The sequence below is a fragment of the Microcebus murinus genome, chromosome 13 (genome assembly GCF_040939455.1).
Source record: "Microcebus murinus isolate Inina chromosome 13, M.murinus_Inina_mat1.0, whole genome shotgun sequence".
Lineage (NCBI taxonomy): Eukaryota > Metazoa > Chordata > Mammalia > Primates > Cheirogaleidae > Microcebus > Microcebus murinus.
Window position 1 is genome coordinate 75,737,245 of NC_134116.1, and position 22,283 is coordinate 75,759,527.

Here is a 22,283-nt window from a genome sequence, read left to right on the forward strand (position 1 = left end):
GTTGATTTTTTAACTCCCTTTAGTACTAGCAGAGGGTCTGGCATACAGCAGTTGTTCAATAACAATCAAGGAAATCAATTATAATACATATGATGACATGGTATTTTTTTTAACTAAGAAGCTAATTGTTTCACAATTTAGGTAATAATAGACTTTTTGGGGAATGAAGCTCTCCCATAGAAATCTCAAAGTGAGCTTTATTAACAATAGTTAATGGGCTATTTTTTGATAGCATTTAAGAAATTTTAGCCTTAAATATGATGGTGTCTGCAAATCTTAAAACCTCCAAGGTACACAAATGGCACTCCATGGGTACAGGAAGGAAGTAAGTAGCTCAAAGTATGAAAACAATTGCCTGGCTCCACACTCCCCCAATTGCTGAGGAAACCTGGGCGGTCTGCCAGCTCTCTGGAAACCACACTGCTCAGGGCAGGCTGCAGAAATTGCCAAGGGGTAAGCTGTGCCATGGGAGATAGCCTGGAGTAGACTCTCACATAGTGTCAGAGCTAGAAGAGACTCTGGAGGCGACTCAGTATTACGGCTCCTACGTTCTCCAGATGAGGAATGGGATTTGGAGAGGTGGAGGGGTGCACAGCAGAGCCGCTCTAGACGAAGTCAGTCTCTCTCACGTTGGAGAAACAGAAGGGAAATCATGTTTGCATTCATCCCCAGTAGAAACAGGCCTTATTTAGAGGATTCAGACAGATTTCACACAGGCTGGTTCTCTAATAAATCTCAGATGATTTGGAGTAATTAAATACAGAAGTTTCTATTGTTCTTTATATTTGCTTGGAAGCAAGTCACCCTCCAAGTCTATAGTCGCTGTATGCCCGATTGAGAGCACAACAGAACGAGCAATGCCTGTTCTGTCCTGAACATTCCACAAGTTTGTTGCAGTTTAATGAGCACCATTACACAGTACAGTTCACCTCTGTACTGAGCACTTGAAGGGACATCAATAAAGCCTTGTCTTTCTAGGAAGACAGTTCTCACACCAAGAATACAAAGAAGAAATGATAAATGACACATATCCCAGAATTAAAGTATATGCAGAAGTAATGTAGTAAATGAACTGACTCCCTAAAGCTATTGATGTCTGATAGAAATATAAGTTTAAAAAAAGGTAAAATTCATTTTATTTAACCCAATATATCCAAAATATTATAATTTCAACATGTAATCAAAATTTTAAAAAGTAGCACACTATTGCTTCAGTGTTTAAATTTAAATCAACTTAAATAAAATTAAAAAAATGAATACACTTCAGTTCCTCAATCACACTAGCTACATTTCAAGTGTTCAAAGACCACACGTGGCTCATGGGTACCATATTGTACAGTGCAGCTCTAAGGAAGGAGGCAGGATTCGTGGCAGTTTGGGGTGACAGGGAGAGGAGTGGAATGTGAATAAGTAAAGAAGAGGACAGGGTTGCCCTGATGTTTTCAGAGCCAAGGCAAGAGTACCAGTGGAGGCCCACAAACCATGTATCTAACTACTGACAATTTCTAAATCAAGCAAACAAGCAGTTAATATATGTTTCAGCCACCTATGGACAAATAAACTTTCATGATGACTTGAAAGGCTAGGATAAGGTTAGAACTGAGGACTACTCAGAGTTCCAGAGCAGACTGTAGTAACACCTGGCAATGGAGAAGGACTGGATCACCCATCTCCTCTTGCCACCCTTCACTCTGTTGCACACTACAAGGGGCCATGATCCCATGTGTGTGGTCTTTCCAGCACACACATCCAAATTCTCCACATGCCCCTCACAAATTCTTCCCATGTCCACTTCTTGGATGGACCTAGAGGTGTACACACCAACAAGCAGTCTGATCTCAAGAGGCCAGACCTAGGGAAGAAGACTGAGCCAAGCTGGAAGCAGACTTGAGATCATGTTTATAGGGAATTTTGAAATCGCAGGGACCCCCAAGCATGATGTAGGAATAGAGTGACACAGGCTCTGGGTAGGCATGTACACTTGGCCCCATAGACTCCTCCCATTATGGGTAGGGGGACTGCCAGAACAGAGCCATCTAAAGGCCCAGGACAGGGACTTCTTGCCTTGGTCTGAAGACAGCACTATAAGAGGATGTGCCAAGAGCAGAGGGGAACATCATGCTCACTTCCTTATTATTCAGCGTTCCCAAGAAAAGTTAAGTGATGCCTAGCATTTATTACAGCACCAACATCTGGCCGTCCATTGAGTTTTTCATTGCTGCATCATATTACTATGTATGGTATTGTTGCTAAAAGGGCCCCAGCTGATAAAGTTGATCACTGGCTGGATTCAGCAGAAATTCCCTCCCACCTCTCACTACATTACACAATTTATAACCATGGAGCATTTGAAACCTGTTCTAGGTCCCTGGGCTTATCCATAGAAAGGAAAAATGATAATTCAGTTCAAACATAGCTACTTGAAGCTATAATACTTTTCCTCTATAAAGACAAGACCTTTAATCTTACAACTGAACACAAGTTCAGCCAGTCAAGCTCCCACTACCAGGAATGTACTTCCTCTGAATTCTTTTCTACCACTCCTGAAAAGTTCTAGTTTTGATTAGTGACACTAGATGAACTTGCTTACATTTATTATTTATTTTTAACCAGTTATTTTGTTTTTTCTTCCTCAAATCTTTGTTAATGAGATTTATTCTCACTAGAGATGAGACTATTCTTAGGAATCATGCACCTTACATGTGCATTTTCTGAGAATATGAACGTGTATTTGTTCAGTTTTTAAAAACTGTATTTGTTTTTAAAAACGTGTTTTTGTTCTATTTTTTAAAAAGTACCTGTCTAAAATGTTAATGCTCTAAAGATCTAGATTTGGATCTGAACCTCATTGTAGTCATGTTGCCGCTTCCTTAAAATACTGTAACTTACAGTTGCTTCTGAATTGATGAGAACTGGTTAACTGTGGCCATTAGAATCCTCAACTACCTCAACTTCAAACTTTGGCACTCACTTGTACATGGAATCTACTTCAAACAAGTCAAACTTCCTAGTAACCACTTACTTTTATTTTAGAGAATGTTATTTCCATTCTTTAGTGGAAGCAAAGCCTTCTTTATTTCTACCTGACAAATGATCCCTTTCATCCCTATGAATTTCTATGCCTGTCTCTTTCATGAACTTAATCCACACGTCTGATTCAATCAGGTCAAAATGTCTACTCCTATGCACCTTTATAAATAGACAATTCTTTCTCCTAACCCTAAGCTGAATGTCTCTTCTGAGCAAGGATTGATTCTTCTCCCCAACACCTCATAAGATGCCATGGATGTGCTATGTGTTAGATGGATGAGTGTTATTTGGTGGTGACAATGATTGTGCTGAATCTGCAACAGATACTTAAGTGTGGGAAGACTTCTATGTTTTCATTTTGAGGGTTAGAAGCCAATTCTTTCTTGGGTCTGTTTTTGTACTCAGAGTAAAAAAAAGTCAACATGAATTAAGGGGAAAATCCCTCTGGGTTCATTAAACAGTTGAGGACATTATCATCTTCCATGGATCAAAAGAGAATACCAAAGAGATTATACTGGGAAATAATCATTTCTATGAGGCTACCTGATAACATAAATCAAATTAGCTTCAGTAACCAGGTCCCCCATATAAGAAACAGGGCTCAAAATGAATTTGGTACTTTTCTTTCTCTATCTGTGTGTTTTTGCTGTTTTGCTGGCACTCAGCATGACTATGGGTGTGTTAGCAATTACCGAGGGTGAAACAGGAACAGCACTGCCTTATCTCCCTGGTTTCCCAATGTCACTAAATGCATTTTATTTTGAGATTCCTGGTGGTGCTTGGCAAAGATAAACAAAATCTTCCATCAGGAAACCTGTGAGCTATTTCCACAGGAAGTTTCAAATCACTAAAGTAAATAGAAACTCTCTACATGATCTCAATGGTGTTACTTGGGCTCGGTTGGGTTCTGACTACCAGGATGAGACCTCATAAATGGAAAGTCTGTGGTCTTGTAAGAAATGATTTGATTGCAACCAGTGCACAATACCCCTGCTCTAATATCTGTGTAAAAGTTGATGGCTTTTTTACTCCTCATGCTTGGAAAATGTCCCAAATATAAAAAGATGCTGAATTAGAGGAGCTATTTCTGACACCTTATTGTTATGTTAAAAATGACTGTCAGCTACTCCTGCATCTTCTGGCACATTCTTAGATTTTCATTTTAAAAGCAGAAAAACCTCCACTGGTATCCTCTCTCTTCAACCATTGACAGCTTCATAAACTACTATTACACCCCCACTCCCAGGTTTCAAATGAATACTTTGGCATTTCTTCAGACGTGACACTTTATAATAAAGCCAAAGCCCAGAAAAATCAGAAAAACAAGCAAAGTGAGATTTAGGAAAGAGTTGATATGATATCTAATTTTGGACTATTGTCCCCTTAAGGTTTAAAGGTTTCTTTATAGCTTTGTGTGCAAAAGATAATAATAAGAATAGCATAACATAGTGCTTTTCATCTTCAAAGCACTTTGTAAAATGTTGGCCCAAATTCTTTGCGTAAATACAGATACACCACTAGTATTAAGCAATTGGAGGGCTTTGAGAGCAGGTCAGTTCAGGGCCAGTAACCAATGATTTTTTAAAATTCTCTGGTGAAATGGTCCAAAAGGATACTAAGGAACTCTCAGCCCAAAAGTTAAATGATGGCCCAGGGTAGGAATACTGAAGAGGAGGGCTCATCAGGTGTTGCTAAAGGGACTTGGGAGATGGAGATGAAGGTTAACTGGGAATTGACATTGAAAAAAAGTGGCTTTTAATGACACAGTCACTTTCAGAGCATGTTTACAATGTTTTTGAGAATAAATTTGATTTTTTAAATTATTCTCTCCCCATCTCCCATCACACCCACTTTGTAGTATGGCAACTCTTCCAGATTGTCTGGATTTTCAGAAGAAATCTTTGCTTTTTTATGTCTGAGTAGAAGCATCACCATAAACCAGCAAGTCAGCTGGTTCTCTGGCCCACTGTGCCACCAAAGACCAGGGCAAGTAACCTGGGAGAGCATCAAGAGGAGGGTAGTGAGGGACCATTGCTTTTCACTAGAAAAGTTTAGAATCAAAGTGGTGTTGATTGGCAGGTACCTAAGACTTCCTATTCTCACTTGTTTGCAAGCTATTTTGGATAAGTTTGACCATAAATGCATCTTTGGCTTTTAGTACAAATTGCTCTCATGTTACTTCATTATTTTGCCCACTTCACATGTCCACCTTCCAGTAAGAGTACTGTGCATGATAAAGAAATGGGAAACAAAGTTAGCATCCCAAGTTGGAAAAAACATTCCACTTTGAGGAGCAAGTTTGAGGAAATAAGGCGAAAGTACCATCCTAATAACTGACCCGTTTTGCATTTCCTACCTCATTTCTGATAGAATGAACTTCTACCTGCCATATTTGATCAGTTACTCTAAAATAAAAAGATAAATACTCATCTTTTTAAATGCTGATACTAAGAGAATTTGTGTAGGAACAATTCTTAAGATCTTTGAATATCTCATTATGAGACATTGGTTTTTCTATGAACTGAAGTTATTCATTCTTATTTTATAGATGTGCCAAATGGGTTTCATGTTAACTTGGAAAAAATGCCTACAGAAGGAGAGGACCTGAAACTGTCTTGCACAGTTAACAAGTTCTTATACAGAGACATTACTTGGATTTTACTGCGAACAGTTAATAACAGAACGATGCACCACAGTATTAGCAAGCAAAAGATGGCTGTCACTAAAGAGTACTCCATTACTCTTAATGTCATCATCAAGAATGTTTCCCTGGAAGATTCAGGCACCTATGCCTGCAGAGCCAGGAATGTATACACAGGGGAAGAAATCCTTCAGAAGAAAGAAGTGACAATTAGAGGTGAGCACTGCAACAAAAAGGCTGTTTTCTCTCGGATCTCCAAATTTAAAAGCACAAGGAATGATTGTACCACACAAAGTAATGTAAAACATTAAAGGACTCATTGAAAAGTAACAGTTGTCTCATATCATCTTGATTTATTGTCACTGTTGCTAACTTTCAGGCTCAGAGGAGATGTTCCTCCCAAAATGAGTTCGGAGATGATAGCAGTAATAATGAGACCCCCAGGTCCCAGCTCTGGGCTCCCCATTGAGGCCAAGGGGTCTGCTCTCTGGGGCCAACCTGGTGCGCATTTGGATTTGGAGGATCCCTGCACTGCATTCTTTGTGTTTTTGCTCTTGCTGTTTCCTCCTGCCTGATAAACAACAACTTGGGACTGATCCTTTCCTTCCACTTTGATGCCAACCTCTTTTTATTTTTAAGTTTTGAAGCTGCACAAACTGAATAATTTAAACAAATGCTGGTTTCTGCCAAAGATGGACATGAATAAGTTAATTTTCCAGCTCAGAATGAGTACAGTTGAATTTGAGACTCTGTCGGACTTCTGCCTGGTTTTATTTTGTACTATTTCATCTGCTCTTGATTTGTAAATAGCACCTGGATAGCAAGTTATAATGCTTATTTATTTGAAAATGCTTTTTTATTTTACATTAAGCATATTAATCTCAAACTGGAGCTTCTAAAATGGGCCCCAGGGGTGTAAGATGTTGGTGTAATTGGGAAATAGTAAAGCTTTATCAAGGTGTGAATTATGAGAATCCACCGAAATCAAATCCACCTCCCTCCTCTCCTGCAATCTAGATAATTATGCAATTAGTACCACATAGACTAGTCCAGCAAAAGATTTCCTCCTCACTGCCTCTGACTGGACTGCACAGCTACCAACAGCACCTGAAAGAAAGTGGATCATGCCTTAATATTAAATATTCTTGTTCCCTGGTTATTCCTTTAAAGAACTTTATCATGTTAAAATAATGGCATTCAAAGGTGTACCAAAATCAATTTATCAAGGAAATAAAGGATTTTATAACCAAAGGTTTAATGCATTTTTCTAAATGTAAATTTAAAATCTATCCATTAAAAAGGTTACCTTTCCCATATGCAAATGTTAATAAGATTTTTATAGGGATTAAGAAATGGCAAAACTATGCAAGCAGAATTCAAAGTAATTTAAAAATACATGCCATTTTAAATCAAGAGAGACTGTAATTAATATCTTGTTTTAAGCTAGCATTTGAGGGAAAAGTGACTTTTTCATTTTAACCAATTTAATATACATTGTTCTGTTGTTTTAATTTATGATTGATCATTATATGTGACTTGCATGAACTATAGGAAAAAAACTATAATGACCAAAATAGCCATGGCTGAGAAACACAGTGGCTGGGCAGTTCAATAGGAGGTGACAATATGACAACTTTTCAAGCTTGGGAACTCACCAGGCTGTTTCCTCCTTTAGGTAACAGACTCTGTCCCACGCTAAACTTGTCTTTCACGTGGGAATTGCTTTTGTCAAGTGTGAAAGAGTAAACAATAGCATTTCCCCAGAATGCCAGTTGCATGGAGCCCCTAATGCTTTGAAAACAATTAGTCACCTGGAAGTTGTCAACCCAAAGGAAAGAATAATCAATTGTATCTTGAAATTTTACCTATGGCTCTTTGGCCTGGTGTCTTTGTTCATTATAAGTCAGTGTGTTCATTCAGGAAACAATGCCTTAGTACCACAGAACTTGAGGGGCTCAAGTTTTGCTAGCCTAAAAAAGCAAACAGAATGATTTAGGGATAGCTTATGAAAAAATGGTCAATTGGACATGCAGAACCTACTATTTCCTTCCCCTTACTGCAGTTTTTGAGGAGAAGGGAGGATGTTAGTATTTACAGAAGATGATTTTAAGTACTTCCAAGAGATAATTTTAAGAATTCCATAGAGCAATTAATTGCTCACTAGGTAACTAATCCTTCTGGAGAGGTTTTTAAAAAAAGAAACTACTGGGTGGATTTTCTTTCTTGTTACTCCTTGGGCAATGAAGTGGGGTGAGAATAACAGAGAAAAAGAAAAAGACCAAAAAAAAAAAAAAAAAAAGGAGCCTAAAATACAGAACAATTAAGATGGAGCAGGGGATGTGAGGCTGGTTCCTCAGTCCCCTTCCAGATGGAGAACAGAAGCCCTGCATCTGTGGGACCTGGCAGATCCCTGGGGCCATAACACTGAAAAGTAAGGGACCCTGGTAGGGAGCTATCTTTGGCCACTGATAACCAGCTGAAATATCCTGTTAATTCTGATTTTCTCGATTTAAAGGGATCAGCTACACTTTGTTAAATTTGTTAAATTTTGGAAAGCTGTTACCTACTTCCACCAGGAAACTTTAAACATCAAGGTTTTCAAATACAGGTTCAATGTACCTTTCATGTTTAAAATGTCAAAATAGATTATTATAATGTATAAAGTAGGAATTGATAAAATATGATTCCTAGGTTGATGGGTCATTTAGAAACTAGCCAAAAATGACTCTCCTTTTAACATAGGAGAACATTTTCCAGAAATGGGTACAAAGAAAAATTTATAATACTGTATGTTTCAGAATGTTCATGTGAGCCTTGTATTTAATTGGGAGTTCCATGTTTATTCTGCAGCCTTTTTGCTGCTTCTATTGTCTGAAGTTTGTGTAGTACAAATAGGGCCTTTGGGAGTTCTTCATGACATTAATGTTAAAATAAAATGTTCTCTTCTATGTAAGCATTGTTTTCTAATACACCTGTCAGGGAAGTCCAAATCCTGTCTGTGTTGATGTTACAGTTTGTGGCTATGAAAATAATTTGAATGTTGTGGGCCCTGTATTCAGACTTTCTTTTTATAAGACCTATGGGCAATGACAGATTATTTTATCACATTTAATGCATGGGGAATAGTAAATGTGCTCAAGGAAGCTATTAAAAGTATAACTCAGTGAACTGGGTTTTAAATGAGCTATTTTGAAGTTGGCTTGCCATTGTAAAAGATTCTAAATAGTAATATGATAATGTTCTTCATTATATTTTGTCATGTTTCGCTGATATGTCTGAAGTCTTTACTGTGTAAAAATGTCAAAATTGTAATGAGCAAGCATGTACAAGTTATCATAAATTTAAATTTTTATACAGGGTTGCATTTTCAATTAGGAAAAGCTGTTTGACAGATTTCACAGAATGCAAAAACTGATATTGTAATGGTTCTGCTTAGGGGGGCAGGATAAGATAGGAAAGACATGCTGAAAGAGGCAAAAGGGTCGTTGCTATCATTTATTCCACACTATGTTTGAAGAAGTTTTTATAAATCAGAGCACTTCCTTCAACAATCTTTTTTGTCTTCAGATTTCAGTTTTTATAAAATGAGAAAACTAATGATAAGCTATAGAAATCAAAATTTATTGAGAAATCTGTTTCTCCTAACAGATAGTAACTCTACCATGTTATACTACTTCAACATGTTATAAAATTTATATGATAATATACATTTTAACCTGGGATTTCTAAATTGCTTTAACGAATGCTAATCCTGAGAGTTTCCCTGCAGGAATCAAAAGAGAAAGGTTTTGGGACTCAGCAGAATCCTGCAGGGACATGGAATCAAAGCCATTGCAATGTATCATCTCTTGTAGCATTGTAATCACTCGTAAGCTGCCTTCACAGTTTTAGTACACTAAGCTGAGGAAATCAAAAATGGTCAGAGAAAGCTCACACTGTATAATTGAAACCAGTGACGCAGAATGTGTAAGTTATGCCAAAACTCTTTTGATTTCTGTTCCAGGATTTGCAACAAGAGGGGAAAGGGATGATTTGGGAGGGTGGGAGAGACATTAGGAGTTGTTTTATTCTTTTATCTTGGGAGCTTGAGCTACCAATCTAGTACCCACCTAACTAGAATGTATACACATCAGCAGGACTGACTGACTACTTCATTAAACAGAGACACTGTACTCATTGGAGGCCTTGGGGGTACTGCTGTTCCTGTGTGGGGTTTTAATGTTGTAATGTATTGCATCTTAATGTATTAAATATCATTTTGTTGTACTATATTGATTGGCATTTTATTAAAGTAAATTGTATTGTATCATATTTGTATGTTTTAAGAGAAAATAATATAAAATACAATATTTGTACTATTATATAGTGCAAAAACTACAAATCTGTGCCTCTGCCTCTTGAATTAATCCTTTGGTTGCTTGCATTTGGGAAGGGAATGGAGGAAGGAAATAATCAATAAAGCTTTCAAAGTTCAAGAAATTCTCCTGTTTGGTCTGCTGCCTTATGATTTAGGTTACTGACAGTTGAGTGACACAAACATGCCCTCACAGATACATCAATAAAAATACATACAAGATTATATTAGCCCATCACTACAACACTATATATTTATGTAGAAATTCACTATAAGCCTATATGCAAAATCATGTTTTTGATTTATAGCCCCTGACGCAAAATCCTTGGGTTTAGAAAAGCTTTTCTCAAAAAAAGGAAGGAAACTAGTTGGCCAGGCAAAGAATCTTTGTATTGAAATCTAAAAATATAGAATATAGTCCTTGATATTACTGTGTCCTAACAAATTTCAATTTACTGTAGCACCTTATTAAAGAGGAAGCAGTAGCTTAACCATTGAAGAGAAAGTTAGGGAACAAAATGCAAATGAACCTTACAGCTGAGTTTTGCTGTTTCTCTATATACTTATAATGTTGATGTGCATATAAAATCAAAGAATAAAATTGACAAGCAATCACAAGTCCCTTTCTTTCTTCACTAGATCAGGAAGCGCCATACCTCCTGCGCAACCTCAGTGACCACACGGTGGCTATCAGCAGCTCCACCACTCTGGACTGTCATGCTAACGGCGTCCCAGAGCCTCAGATAACTTGGTTTAAAAACAACCACAAAATACAACAAGAACCTGGTAAGAGATTTTTTTTTCCTTGTGTTTATGCTTTCTCATCCTTCATTATCTCCCTTTCCCCTAAAATTTGTATCACCTGCTTCCAGCATATGTAGAACCACTTGCTGACACAGCTACAAACACTGGGCTCTGACTCATGCATATATCACCTTCAAATGAGGAATATCTGTGCCAGTTCTAACGCAGACCATATTCCTAACCCTGTACAAAGATCCCTACGGAATCTTTAATCACAACTGGAAGGACTGAAACAGTGCATTCAGAATGGAATGAGAAGGGGCACTTTGAAAATGGTTCAGTTCACTGTGACAGTGGGGAAAGTGAAGAGTTTCTTGGCTTGAGGTATTGCAAAGCTTTGAACACGTGGCATGTATAAAGTTCAGGTAGATCTATAATATTTTTAAATCGCCTACACCAATTTTAATGATTTGGTAAAAAGAATACTATTTTCAATGATATTTTATCATACTGGTTAAAAAAGAATCTAAACTAGTGGATATAGGTTTATTTTCTTTCAACAGTAATACAGTCATCCCTCAGTATCCATAGGGGATTGGTTCCAGGACCTACTGCAGATTCCAAACTCCATGGATGTTCAAGTTCTTTATATAATATGGTATAGTATTTGCATATAGCCTATGAATCCTCCCATATATTTTAAATCATCTCTAGATTACTTAGAATACCTATTACAATGTCTATACATCACTTCATTCATGTGAATTCAATATAGTATTTGGTGCATAGAAAATTCTTTGCTTTTTGGAATTTTGTAGAATGTTTTTTCCAAATATATTTGATCCATGGTTAGCTAAATCCACAGCACCCATGGATATGGAAGGCTGACTGTATTCTTAAAAACAACTAAACTTAAACCAATAAGTATAAGCACTATCTATTGCCTGCCTTATAATTCCATGATTAAATAAGATTAACTTGAATTTATTTATAATTTTGATTGATAATTATACTTGCATTAAAAATAAATTGCCATTTATTTGCAACATTCCAACAACCTAAATCAAATAATGGCAATATGGAGCTGTCCTTAAATGTGAGTCCTGCCCAAAAGGAAACCTCCATCTGAGTTTGAGGCACAGAACGAGCTTGTGGTATAACAACTCCAAATTTTAAGATAGCTACAAATGCCTTAGAAAGGCCTTACACTCAGCAGGTCCAAAACCAATCATTTTACACTATTTTTCTCCATAAAGTAGCATTTCCTCTTATACTGGCATAATATATTTAATCATCCAAACTAGAAGGTGATGACCTTTTCTTCGGCCTCCTCATCTAATCAATCACCAGACTGAGCAGGTTATACCTACTACATGCTAAATATTTCTCAAATCTATCCCTTTCTCTGCTTCCCCACTATTCTCTCAGTTCCTGCACTCATTATCTATCCTCTGAACATCTTCAGTGGTCTCCTAATTTGTCTCTCCACCTCTCTTTTCCTCCTTTGCATCTGTTTTCCACACAGCAGTATAAGATGCAGCTGTGAACATGTCACTTTCCCACTTCGAGTCTCCCACTGGCTCCCATCACAGTTTGACAAAGTTCGAACATCTGACAGAGATGGCCCTTAACGCCCGGCCACTGACTACTACAGCTTTACACTAGCTTCCCTTGCCTTGAACTTCATATTCTAGCAATGCCAAACTCTTGTAGATCGCTGCGCACATTATGCTGCTTCGATTCCCTACACTTTTTTTGCTCTTGTGTCCCCTCTGCCTGAGTACCTTCCCTTTCTTTACCTAATGCCTACCCATCCCTTAAGACCCAGATTGGGTGTCCTCCCTCCAGAAGGCCTTACCCAACTCCCACAAATAGGAGGTAGCTCCTCCATGAGTCTTTATTACTATAAATGTTTCTACTTCTCTCTTACTGAGTTTTTAAAAATAATCATCAGTTCATGTGTGTCTGTATTATCTATACATATTTCTACTGCTCTCTTACTATATTATTTTTACTCACCAGTTGATATGTGTCTCCCCTCCAGAGGGCAGACAGTATATCTTATTTGTTTTATTTGTATCTTGTCTCTACATCCTCAGAATGTAGCACAGAGCTTGGCAATCAATAAATATTCCATGAATGAATGCATAGTAGTTTTTAGGAAATCTTATTCTAGCCTTGGCAAGTACCAGTGCTTAGATCTGGGGTGGGGCTAAGGCCTATATCAGAATTTTTAAAGCTGAAGGGACCTTTGGAATGTCTTTAGTCCAATATGTAAAACAGAAAACTTAGGCTCAAAGAGGTAAAGTAATTTGCCCAAGATGACACACTACCAAGATAGGTAGTTTCATGGAAAACTAATCCCCTGAGATGTTCTCCCAGAATAAAAGGATGAAAGAATATATGAATAAATAAATAGCTTGTGAAAGGCTGCATGCAATATCCTCCCCTTAGAGATCCAGAGTTCACATTAGCATATTAAAGAGCCAAAGAAGAAACGTGGTAAACTGGTTTTAAGTTCTGTAATACGCAAACTTACTTGATCACAAAATATATTTATGAAAAATTAATATAAGATGTTGAGTGATTCTTTGAAAGAAGTAAATGTGATACAATTTTAGTTTCCATAATTTGGAATTGAGTTAAGTAATCAAAGTTAAAACAATTTTGAAAGTTCATGACTATTATGGAACTAGAGGATAGACAAGGCAAGAGAATGTGCCAAGGCAGCTACCACCAACAGAGAAAGATTATGATGTGCTGGGGAGATCAGGGTTTGAGTCACAGCATTGCCCTCTGGAGTCGTGTATAAATTCGAGCAACTCACTTGTCCTTACCCGCTAAGCCCCTATTTCCTTATTTTTAAAATTGGGGTAATACTGACCTCCCAGGGATGTGGTGAGGTTTAGATGAGTAAATATTAACTAAGTCATAGCTTGGTAAATGCTATATCTGATCCACCTCATTTATATAGAAATTGCCCAGTGAGTTGTCAGAATTCACTGGGAAGTGTCAGAGTTAATTAATAAGTCAGCTCAAATGTCAAATAACCCTAAAACAAAATAGTAAATATACCTCTGCCACCACCTTCAGCTTTCTTTGATCTTCTAAGGCCCAAAAGAAAAATATCCAAAACAGGTCATATAAATTCTTATATAAAATATTTTATAAATATTCTAGTATGCTACTATTAGATTTGTTAAACTCAACTACACTGTCATCAATAGTATCTCTTTCCCTCACTCTCTTCCCTTTATTCATTCACTCTGTAAAACTACTATAGCCCCTTGAAAAGGGATTTCTTAATTTTCTGGAGATAACCTTCTACATGTATATAGTTTCTGTAAAGTTTCATATATAATATTCCCATTTGAGGCAGCAAATGTGTAGTCAATGCAATATGTCCCATGACTATAGCTCTTATGTTTGTATATAGAGATATCTTCAAAAATGCCACCTTTTTATGGTTATTGCTTTTTACAAACCTATGACTAAAGGTAACCAAGGTGATAATCCTTGATTCGCTGGTTGTTCCAAAGTTGACATTGAAGAACATTAAGAGTATGGCCTGAAAAGACTGAAAACTAGCTCATTATATATTCAGCCTTTAGCAAGCTAGACTGAGTTTTAAAACCAGTGTGTATCTTTTAGAGACTTGAGATGCATCTTTCATTCAAAGCTTGGCAGCTCAAAAAGGATGTATATATTGAGAGCATTTTAGTGGCCTTGGATCATTGATAGGACCCAGCCCATCATCATTGTTATGTGTTAAATGATAACTTGCTCCCATTCCAAAGAAAATATGAGAGAGGAAGTGGGGCACACATGAGAGCTCACGCTCTAGACAAGTGGCCATAAAATGCCTACTTAGGGTAGTTGGAGCTTTTCCTCCCTCCTCATTTCCTTTCAGGAAAAAACTTTCAGTGAGGCATAGCCATTCACCAAAAGAAATGCAATTTCAAGAAAGTGTTATGAAAGCTGAGTAGTAAATTCTTGGGCCAAAGGGCATGAAGCAGGAACAAAAGGGATCGTAGCATGCAGGCCCAGGAAGGCACATGCGCAGGGCTGGAGAGGCAGTTTCCACCAGAGCAACTCCAGCAAGAAGAGAAGGGCCTGCAAACCACAATGCTGCACTCCCCGGCATGCTTCCTGCTGGGCTTTCCTGGCTTCACCTGCACGGCCCCACCCAACTCACTGCCACTCCCTGGCACCCTCCCTCCTCCTCCTCACTCTTTGTTTTCTCCTCTTCTCCCTGCAGCCCTGTTTGATTCCTGCCTGAAGAACTCTCCTTCCTCTAAATTCTTCTCATCTCACTGTAATTCTTGATGTGCTGAGGGATCTTCTCTCACATTCCAGAGCAGTGATTCTTTGGATCTATTTACAAGTCATGCCACTGTGCACATCATTTAATTGCTCTTGGGTTTTATGTGTGTTTATTTTGACAATCTTTGAAATTAGACAATACTATTTTAATATGTTGTCTTTATTAAAAATAATAAAGATGTACTGAGCATTCACCAGGTATCAAGGCACTGTGTTAATAAGTATTTTAGAAATATCTCATTTAATTTTCACAACTGTCATACAGAGTAGGTGCATTTCACAGATCTATTTTCCTTACAAGCACTTATTAGGTACTGCTGGAAGCACCGTACCAATGTTAATTTGTTTACGCCTCCTAACAATTCTATGAGGCTTGCTAAATTATTATGCCTGGTTTACAGACTGATGGCTGAGGAAGCTGGGACACAGAGAGGAGAAACAACTAGCCTCAGGTCATAGTTAGTGAGGAGCTGACCAAGGTTCCAACCAGCAGAGTTTGACTCAGAAGCCTGCACCCTGAACATTGAGCACATCAAAATAAATGTTAGTTCAACTCAACATGGAAACAAAGAAGTGCTAGTTTTAAATGACCCAATGAGCATCAACAAACATGTATTTAAACAGTGACTACCTTCTTATTCCTAACCCTTAAAGATGAAGTCTTTTGAAGACTTTAGTTTATTTAAAGCATGTTTTTAAATAAATTTAAAGCATATTAAAAACATATCAAGCATTTTTGAAAACTAGACATAAAGTTAAAAATTGTCTTGAACCCCAATCTAGTTGCTTTTAAGTTTTAAAAAGTCCAGAGTTCATGCCGTATCAGCCCAGTCCTCATTTATTCACTTATTTAACAAGGATTCATAAGGCACTAATTTGTGTTTGGCATGGTGCCAGGCTCTGCGAATACAGCAGTGAACAAAAAAACTAAAATTTGAATAACCAAAAATCTAAGGTAATTAATCTATGTATGTGTTTAAATGAAACACAGCTTCTTCAAGCAACACCATGTGTGTTCATCCTGCCCTACTATCATGCCCATTCGTCTAAAAATAGAATAATAAAGTGAATAAATGGAGCAAGTTGAAAATTCTATCACTCAATCACAGTATTAATATATATTTAATACATTAGAAAACAAAAAAATACATCTTAGTACTTCAATTTGCCAACTTCACTACTGAGCACACAGTAGGCTCTCAATTGTTAATTTTTAGTTGTTTATACAGAATGGAAGTGAGATAAGGAGGAAATTAGTAGAGCCTCCAAATTGGAACTGAGTAAAGAAGCAACTGGGAACTACTAGGAGGGACTGACAGGTGCAAAGTGTTGAGAGATGACGATAATTTAAGACATATTTTACTTTTAAGAGACAGGTGAAAAGAGAGTATACAAGTTAATGTGAGCACAGTACACAGGACCAGAGGTGAGAGAGAAAAGTGTAGTGTGAAGGGACCAATACTAAGACAGCACCACATAAAGTTCAAAGTTGGAGTAAATTCTATTTGGTAGTGGTGGCTTTGAGTATGATCTGGTTCCTAAGGTTATATAGACAGCAGAACTCCTTTTAGAAACATTTATTTCTGTTGGGCTAAAAATTTTAAAGTCTGCATCCAGACTTGGACAATGGCATGAAGTCACCTTGGAGAATCTGTGACTCCCAGTGTCCTTACTTCTCTAGGCCACCTGGCCAAAGGACCGGCAGCTCCTCCAAAATAATCAAAAAGTCACCTTTCTACTTCACACTCTTCCCACATTCTCCACTAAGGCTGTGAAATATTTCAAGCTGTGCCACTGCTGAGCAAGTGCTGCAAGGGAGGCTGTTGGCAATACACTTCGCAGTGGCACTGCGAGGAATTAAAATAGGTTTGCAAGGCAGATATGGTAGCAGGTCCATCTAGCTTAAGTTTGCACTGAGATATAGTCACAAATCATCTCACAAATGATTGTGCAGAGAAAATAGAGTTTCTGAAAGAATCATTAAAATGCTGAAGAAAAGTAACAAACTCTCCCTCTCTGAAAATATTTTTAAAAACAGAAGGCAATCTTGACCTTAGATGTTTTCAGTAAAACCTGCCTGAACCAAGAAAGCATTATCAAACTATTATTTAACCTAAATTTCTATGACAACAAAACATTTTTAGAATATTTTAAAGTGAAAGCAGTAGTACTAGAACAATAGAGTTCAGAAACAGTAAATTCTGTCTTAAATAGACTGAGGCTGGAGCAGGAGAGAATCACTCTAACCCAGTAATTAATATTCCTTCTTAAATGAGATCTTCTTGATCATTAGGATTAAGTATCTAATGACCTGAAAGGGACAACTTTCCTGCCACCACCATATCCCTGTATCACCGCGAATATCTGCATCTGTAGGTACTATATTCAGATCAAGGTGACCTATCATCCCAGTACCTGGGTATGGAGTCATGTCTGAATTATAAAGAGGTTTGAACAGATCTAGGAAAGAGCCTAAGGAAAAGTGGAAGAGAGAGATGAACGAGGATGTCAATTCCCAGGGGTGATAAACTGACCATCTGTCACCCTCCCGCTATTGGAATCAGAGGTTTTGTTTGATTTCTCAGTAATAATGAAATTCAGAAATGTCAATTATCTTTTGCAAAACTTTAGTAATTGCCTTTTCGTTCTCATGAAATCTACCCTTATGGTACACAATGAATGAAGACATATTATTGCAGAACAGAAATGTGTATGAGATTCCCAGGGTACACGCAGGGCAGTGCACGTGAAGGTGAGCTGGCTGCTCAACTCAGTACCTCCACTGAGGGCAGAGTCGATCTGCTGACTGACTAGCTGAGCAGCTGTTCTCACTAGTGAAATGACACTCGGTATGTGTCATTAAGATCTAGAGGTCTCTGCATCCAGACCAAGAAAAACCAAGCTGCACTACTAGATATACAAGTAGCTTTTCTCCCCTGCCAGGACCTCCAAACATGCTCAAGGTTTATTTATACCTGTAATAACAATACTAATATGAGGCACACTCTCAACATGCTGCAGAATCCAGGCTCAGCTCTTTTCCTAGGATAAACTTCCCCTTAGAAGGTGAAGAGAAAGAAGTGGAACTAAGTAAGGAGTGGAGTGGGGTGACAGCATGAAAATCATCTAACCTGTTGGCATTGCTAAAGTTCAGAGCTACTACGCTGACATAGGCCAACAGAGGGACGCTGACTTTAACCACAGCCCTCACATGGTGAAAAAATGTAAAATGCTACTTTATGCATTTTCTGCAATTCTGCAATTATTTAATGTTTGGCTAGTTCTATGAGACTGAAAAGTACAACTGTAGAGTTCTATAATTTACATCCAGAAAAGCAAAGTGAACCTTAGTAAAGTCCTATTTTGAATTGGAAACCAATAGAAGCTATTTATAGAGAATCAATCTTAGCCCCCAAATGTATCTCTTTATTGGCAAGTTACAGCTTCTTTAGGCCTTGCACCTACATATATAGGTACATACATACATACATAGCATCAGAACATATCCTAATGTTTTGCCCAGTGAAAGTTTCTTGGATGCATTTTACAGTATAACATCCTCATCTGCACTCAACCCAGAAAGCTGCTGGCCACAGCAAGACCCAAATGAGGGATTACACATCAGGCAGCCCTAACATCTATTCATATGAATAACAGGACCCTGCTAGTTGTTTGAGAATGTGTGTGTGTATGTGTGTGTGTTTTAAGTCCTCTTGAATCTTTAAATGAAAAATTTAGAAAATTTGCAAATGTGAGCATCACTTTAGCCAAAGCCTCTACTTTTTTTTTAATTGTAGCAAAATACAGGTAAATTTTATAATTTTAACCATTTTAAAGTGTATAATTCAGTGGCACTAAGTACATTCCTAATGTTGCACAACCATCACCACTATCTAGTTACAGAACTTTCTCATAACCCCAAACAAAATTCCCATACTCATTGAAGCTTCTCCTTTTTGACTATGAATTAACCTCCTTTTTTGATTTTTTCTATGACCTCTTGCAACACAGGGAACTGTTCTTTGAGCATGGCCAAGATCAGCAGCTTATTTTCTGAAGGGCAGTCAATGTTTGAGGGACCAATGGCTGAAAAAAGAAATGGGGAATGAAGAAAATCAAAGAAAAGAGAAATAAAGCAATTTGGGGATATAAGGGTGGGGATGGTATACTTTCCTAGCAGTCATCCCATGGATCTTTCAGGGACTGTACACTGTGCAGAAACACCAACCCCAGAACTAAGAGCCACTGTCTGGGTACCTAAAATTGGGTCTCAATCCCCAACCTACAAATTCTTCCTCACACTGAAGGTTGGATAACTAAAGAAGGAAAACTCATACACTACCTTAGATATACTTTCTCCTCCATCTTTTAGCAAAATAATTAAATGACCTTTTTCTATTTCATATGATCAGAATTTGCATGGAAATCTCTTCTCCTGAGCACAAGCTTGAAAACAGTTTAATCAGGACCTAAAGTGACACATACACAGCCATACAACCGGGGTCACTACTATGCCCAATTCAATTAAGGAAAATACACAAACAAATATATTCTCAGACACCCTGTTCAGTGGACTCAGCCCATCATTTGCATTACTCTAAATGTCTGCTGAAAAAGTCAAATCAAGAAAGTCCACTCCCCCACAATGAAATGATAAACTTGATTTTTACATAATCGCCTGCTATCAAGGAGCCTTAAACAATCAAGATTGTATCTTAGTTTAAGTAGTCATCTCATTCAAGTTGGTCATCATTGAGAAACAAACTGAAATGCAGAAAATACATTCTATATCATGTACACACACACTCCTACCTCACAGGGGCCAGTCTTCTGATGGAATGGGTTTTGTTTGTCCTTTTATTGCTTCAATCTATAATTGCAAATTGCCAGAAAGTCTAAATCTACTTTTCTTGCTTCAAAAACATTTGCTCATTCTATGCATAGTCACTACTACAAAGTTTTGCAGATGTTTAAGTATTTGGATCTATATAGCTTTTAAGCTTTCACTCAGTGTCTCTTTGCTGATGGTAAAGAGGCCTACAGTTTTGTTTTTAAAAGTATTATTTTATTCATTTTAATTAAACAAGTAATACTTGAATTCATTTTTACTGTGAAAGATTCACAAAGTACAGAAATAGAATAAACCAGAAAAATTTCCCTTATGGAGAATCAGCACATGTTAACTGTTTGATATGTATCTTGTCAGTGATGTTTCCATGTTTTACCTATATCTGTGCATATATACAAATGTGCGACTTTTTAAACATACGAATGGGATTCAATCATTCATTCATTCGATAGATATTCACTGAGACCCAACTCTGTGACAGGCATATACTTGGTGCTGGGAACAAGAAGGGGACCTTGAAATTTACATTCTAAAATACAGACAATACATTTAACAACAACAAAAAAAACCCCTATAATCCCTTACCCATGGGAGATACATTCCAAGACCCCCAGTGAATGCCTGAAACTGCAGATAACACCAAACCCAATTGCCATCCATTGGAAAACAATTCTGTTCATGTTGTCCACCCACAAATTTAATGCCTTTTCCATCTTAACTGAACACTTATCACAGGTAACTTTTACAGATGGAGGTGTGGCAGTAGAACTAGCACAGATTTCCTTTTCCTTCTTCACAATTTCACAGATGGAAGATCTATTCTTACTGTAGATCTTAGCAACGTCAGCATAGGATTTTTTCTTTGCTTATTACATTGAGAACTTTCACCTTTTCACTTCGAGGAGGCACTCTATGGCTTCTCTCTGGCAAGTCCTAATTGCTAGCATCACTACTCCTGTGCTTTGGGACCATTATTAACTCAAATAAGGGATTCTAGAACACAAGTACTGTGATACGCCACAGTCAATCTGTAACCAGGCCAGCTCCTAAGTGACTCATGGGTGGGTAGCATCTACAGCATGGATCTACTGGACAAAGGGAGGGTTCATCTCCTGTGGGAAAGTGGGACAATGCAAGATTTCATCACAACATTCAGAATGGGGTGCAATTAAAGCTTATGAATTAATTTTCCATTTAATATCTTTGTACTGCAGTAAACTGAAACCATGGATAAGGGGGGACTACTGTATAAGTATAAAGTATACAATCAGATAATATTAACTGCTGTGATGAAAATAAAATAAGATAATTGATTATACTGAATGACTGGTAGTGGGCTTGTATGGGAAAGCCAGCATCTCTGAGACAAAGTTTGAGTTAAAATCATACAATATGTATTATTTTATGATTTGCCTTTATCATTTCTGAATTATGTCTTGGAGGTCTTTCTATGTCAATACATATTGTTCTACCTCATTCTTTTTAGTAGCCATACACAGTAATATGATATATATTCCATAAATGATTTAATTATTCCTCTAGCGATAGAGAAACACTTTTTTGACTTTAACCTCTTATATAGTGCAACAGTATTTCCCTGTCTTAAAATTAGAATTGCTACTTCATCATACACAGAAAGGCCACTATAGATGAATGTTTATATCCTGCAGTATGAATGGATCTAACTTTGCAGACAGGCTATAGCAAATCAGAACATACCACAAGAATTTTTCGGGGCAAGGGTGTGTGCATATGTGTGTGACATGTAGGTGTGTCCACGCATGTATGTGTTCACAATTTATAAATATACCTAATTGATACCTAAGGGGTTTTTGTTTATTTGTTTGCTTGGTTTTTTTGTTTGTTTGTTTTTTGAGACAGAGTCTCGCTCTGTTGCCTGAGCTAGAGTGCCACGGCATCAGCTGAGCTCACAGCAACCTCAAACTCCTGGGCTCAAGCAATCCTCCTGCCTCAGCCTCCCTGGTAGCTGAGGCTACAGGCATGCGCCACCATGCCCAGATAATTTTTTCTATTTCTAATTGTTTGGCTAATACCTTTCTATTTATAGTAGAGACAGAGTCTCCCTCTTGCTCAGGCTGGTTTCCAACTCCTGAGCTCAAGTGATCCTCCCGCCTCGGCCTCCCAGAGTGCTAGGATTATAAGGTGTGAGCCACAGCGCCCGACCTTGTTTGCTTGTTTAAGACAGGGTATCACACAGTTGCCCAGGCTGGAGTGCAGTAGCATGATCATAGTTCACTGCAACCTCCAACTCCTAGGCTCAACTTATCCTCCTGCCTCAACTTCCCAACTAGCTAAAACTATAGGCATGTGACACTACACTC

At 37.7% G+C, this 22,283-nt stretch overlaps 1 protein-coding gene across 1 annotated transcript in view; it reads left to right on the top strand.

The window, feature by feature from the left end:
• The window catches only part of FLT1 (fms related receptor tyrosine kinase 1), a 171,072-nt gene that overhangs the window by 90,819 nt on the left and 57,970 nt on the right, over positions 1–22,283 (top strand). The window contains exons 13-14 of the mRNA XM_076009526.1: positions 5,579–5,887; positions 10,665–10,811. Of these exons, the coding sequence (XP_075865641.1) occupies positions 5,579–5,887; positions 10,665–10,811 (456 nt within the window). The remainder of the gene's footprint in view (positions 1–5,578; positions 5,888–10,664; positions 10,812–22,283) is intronic.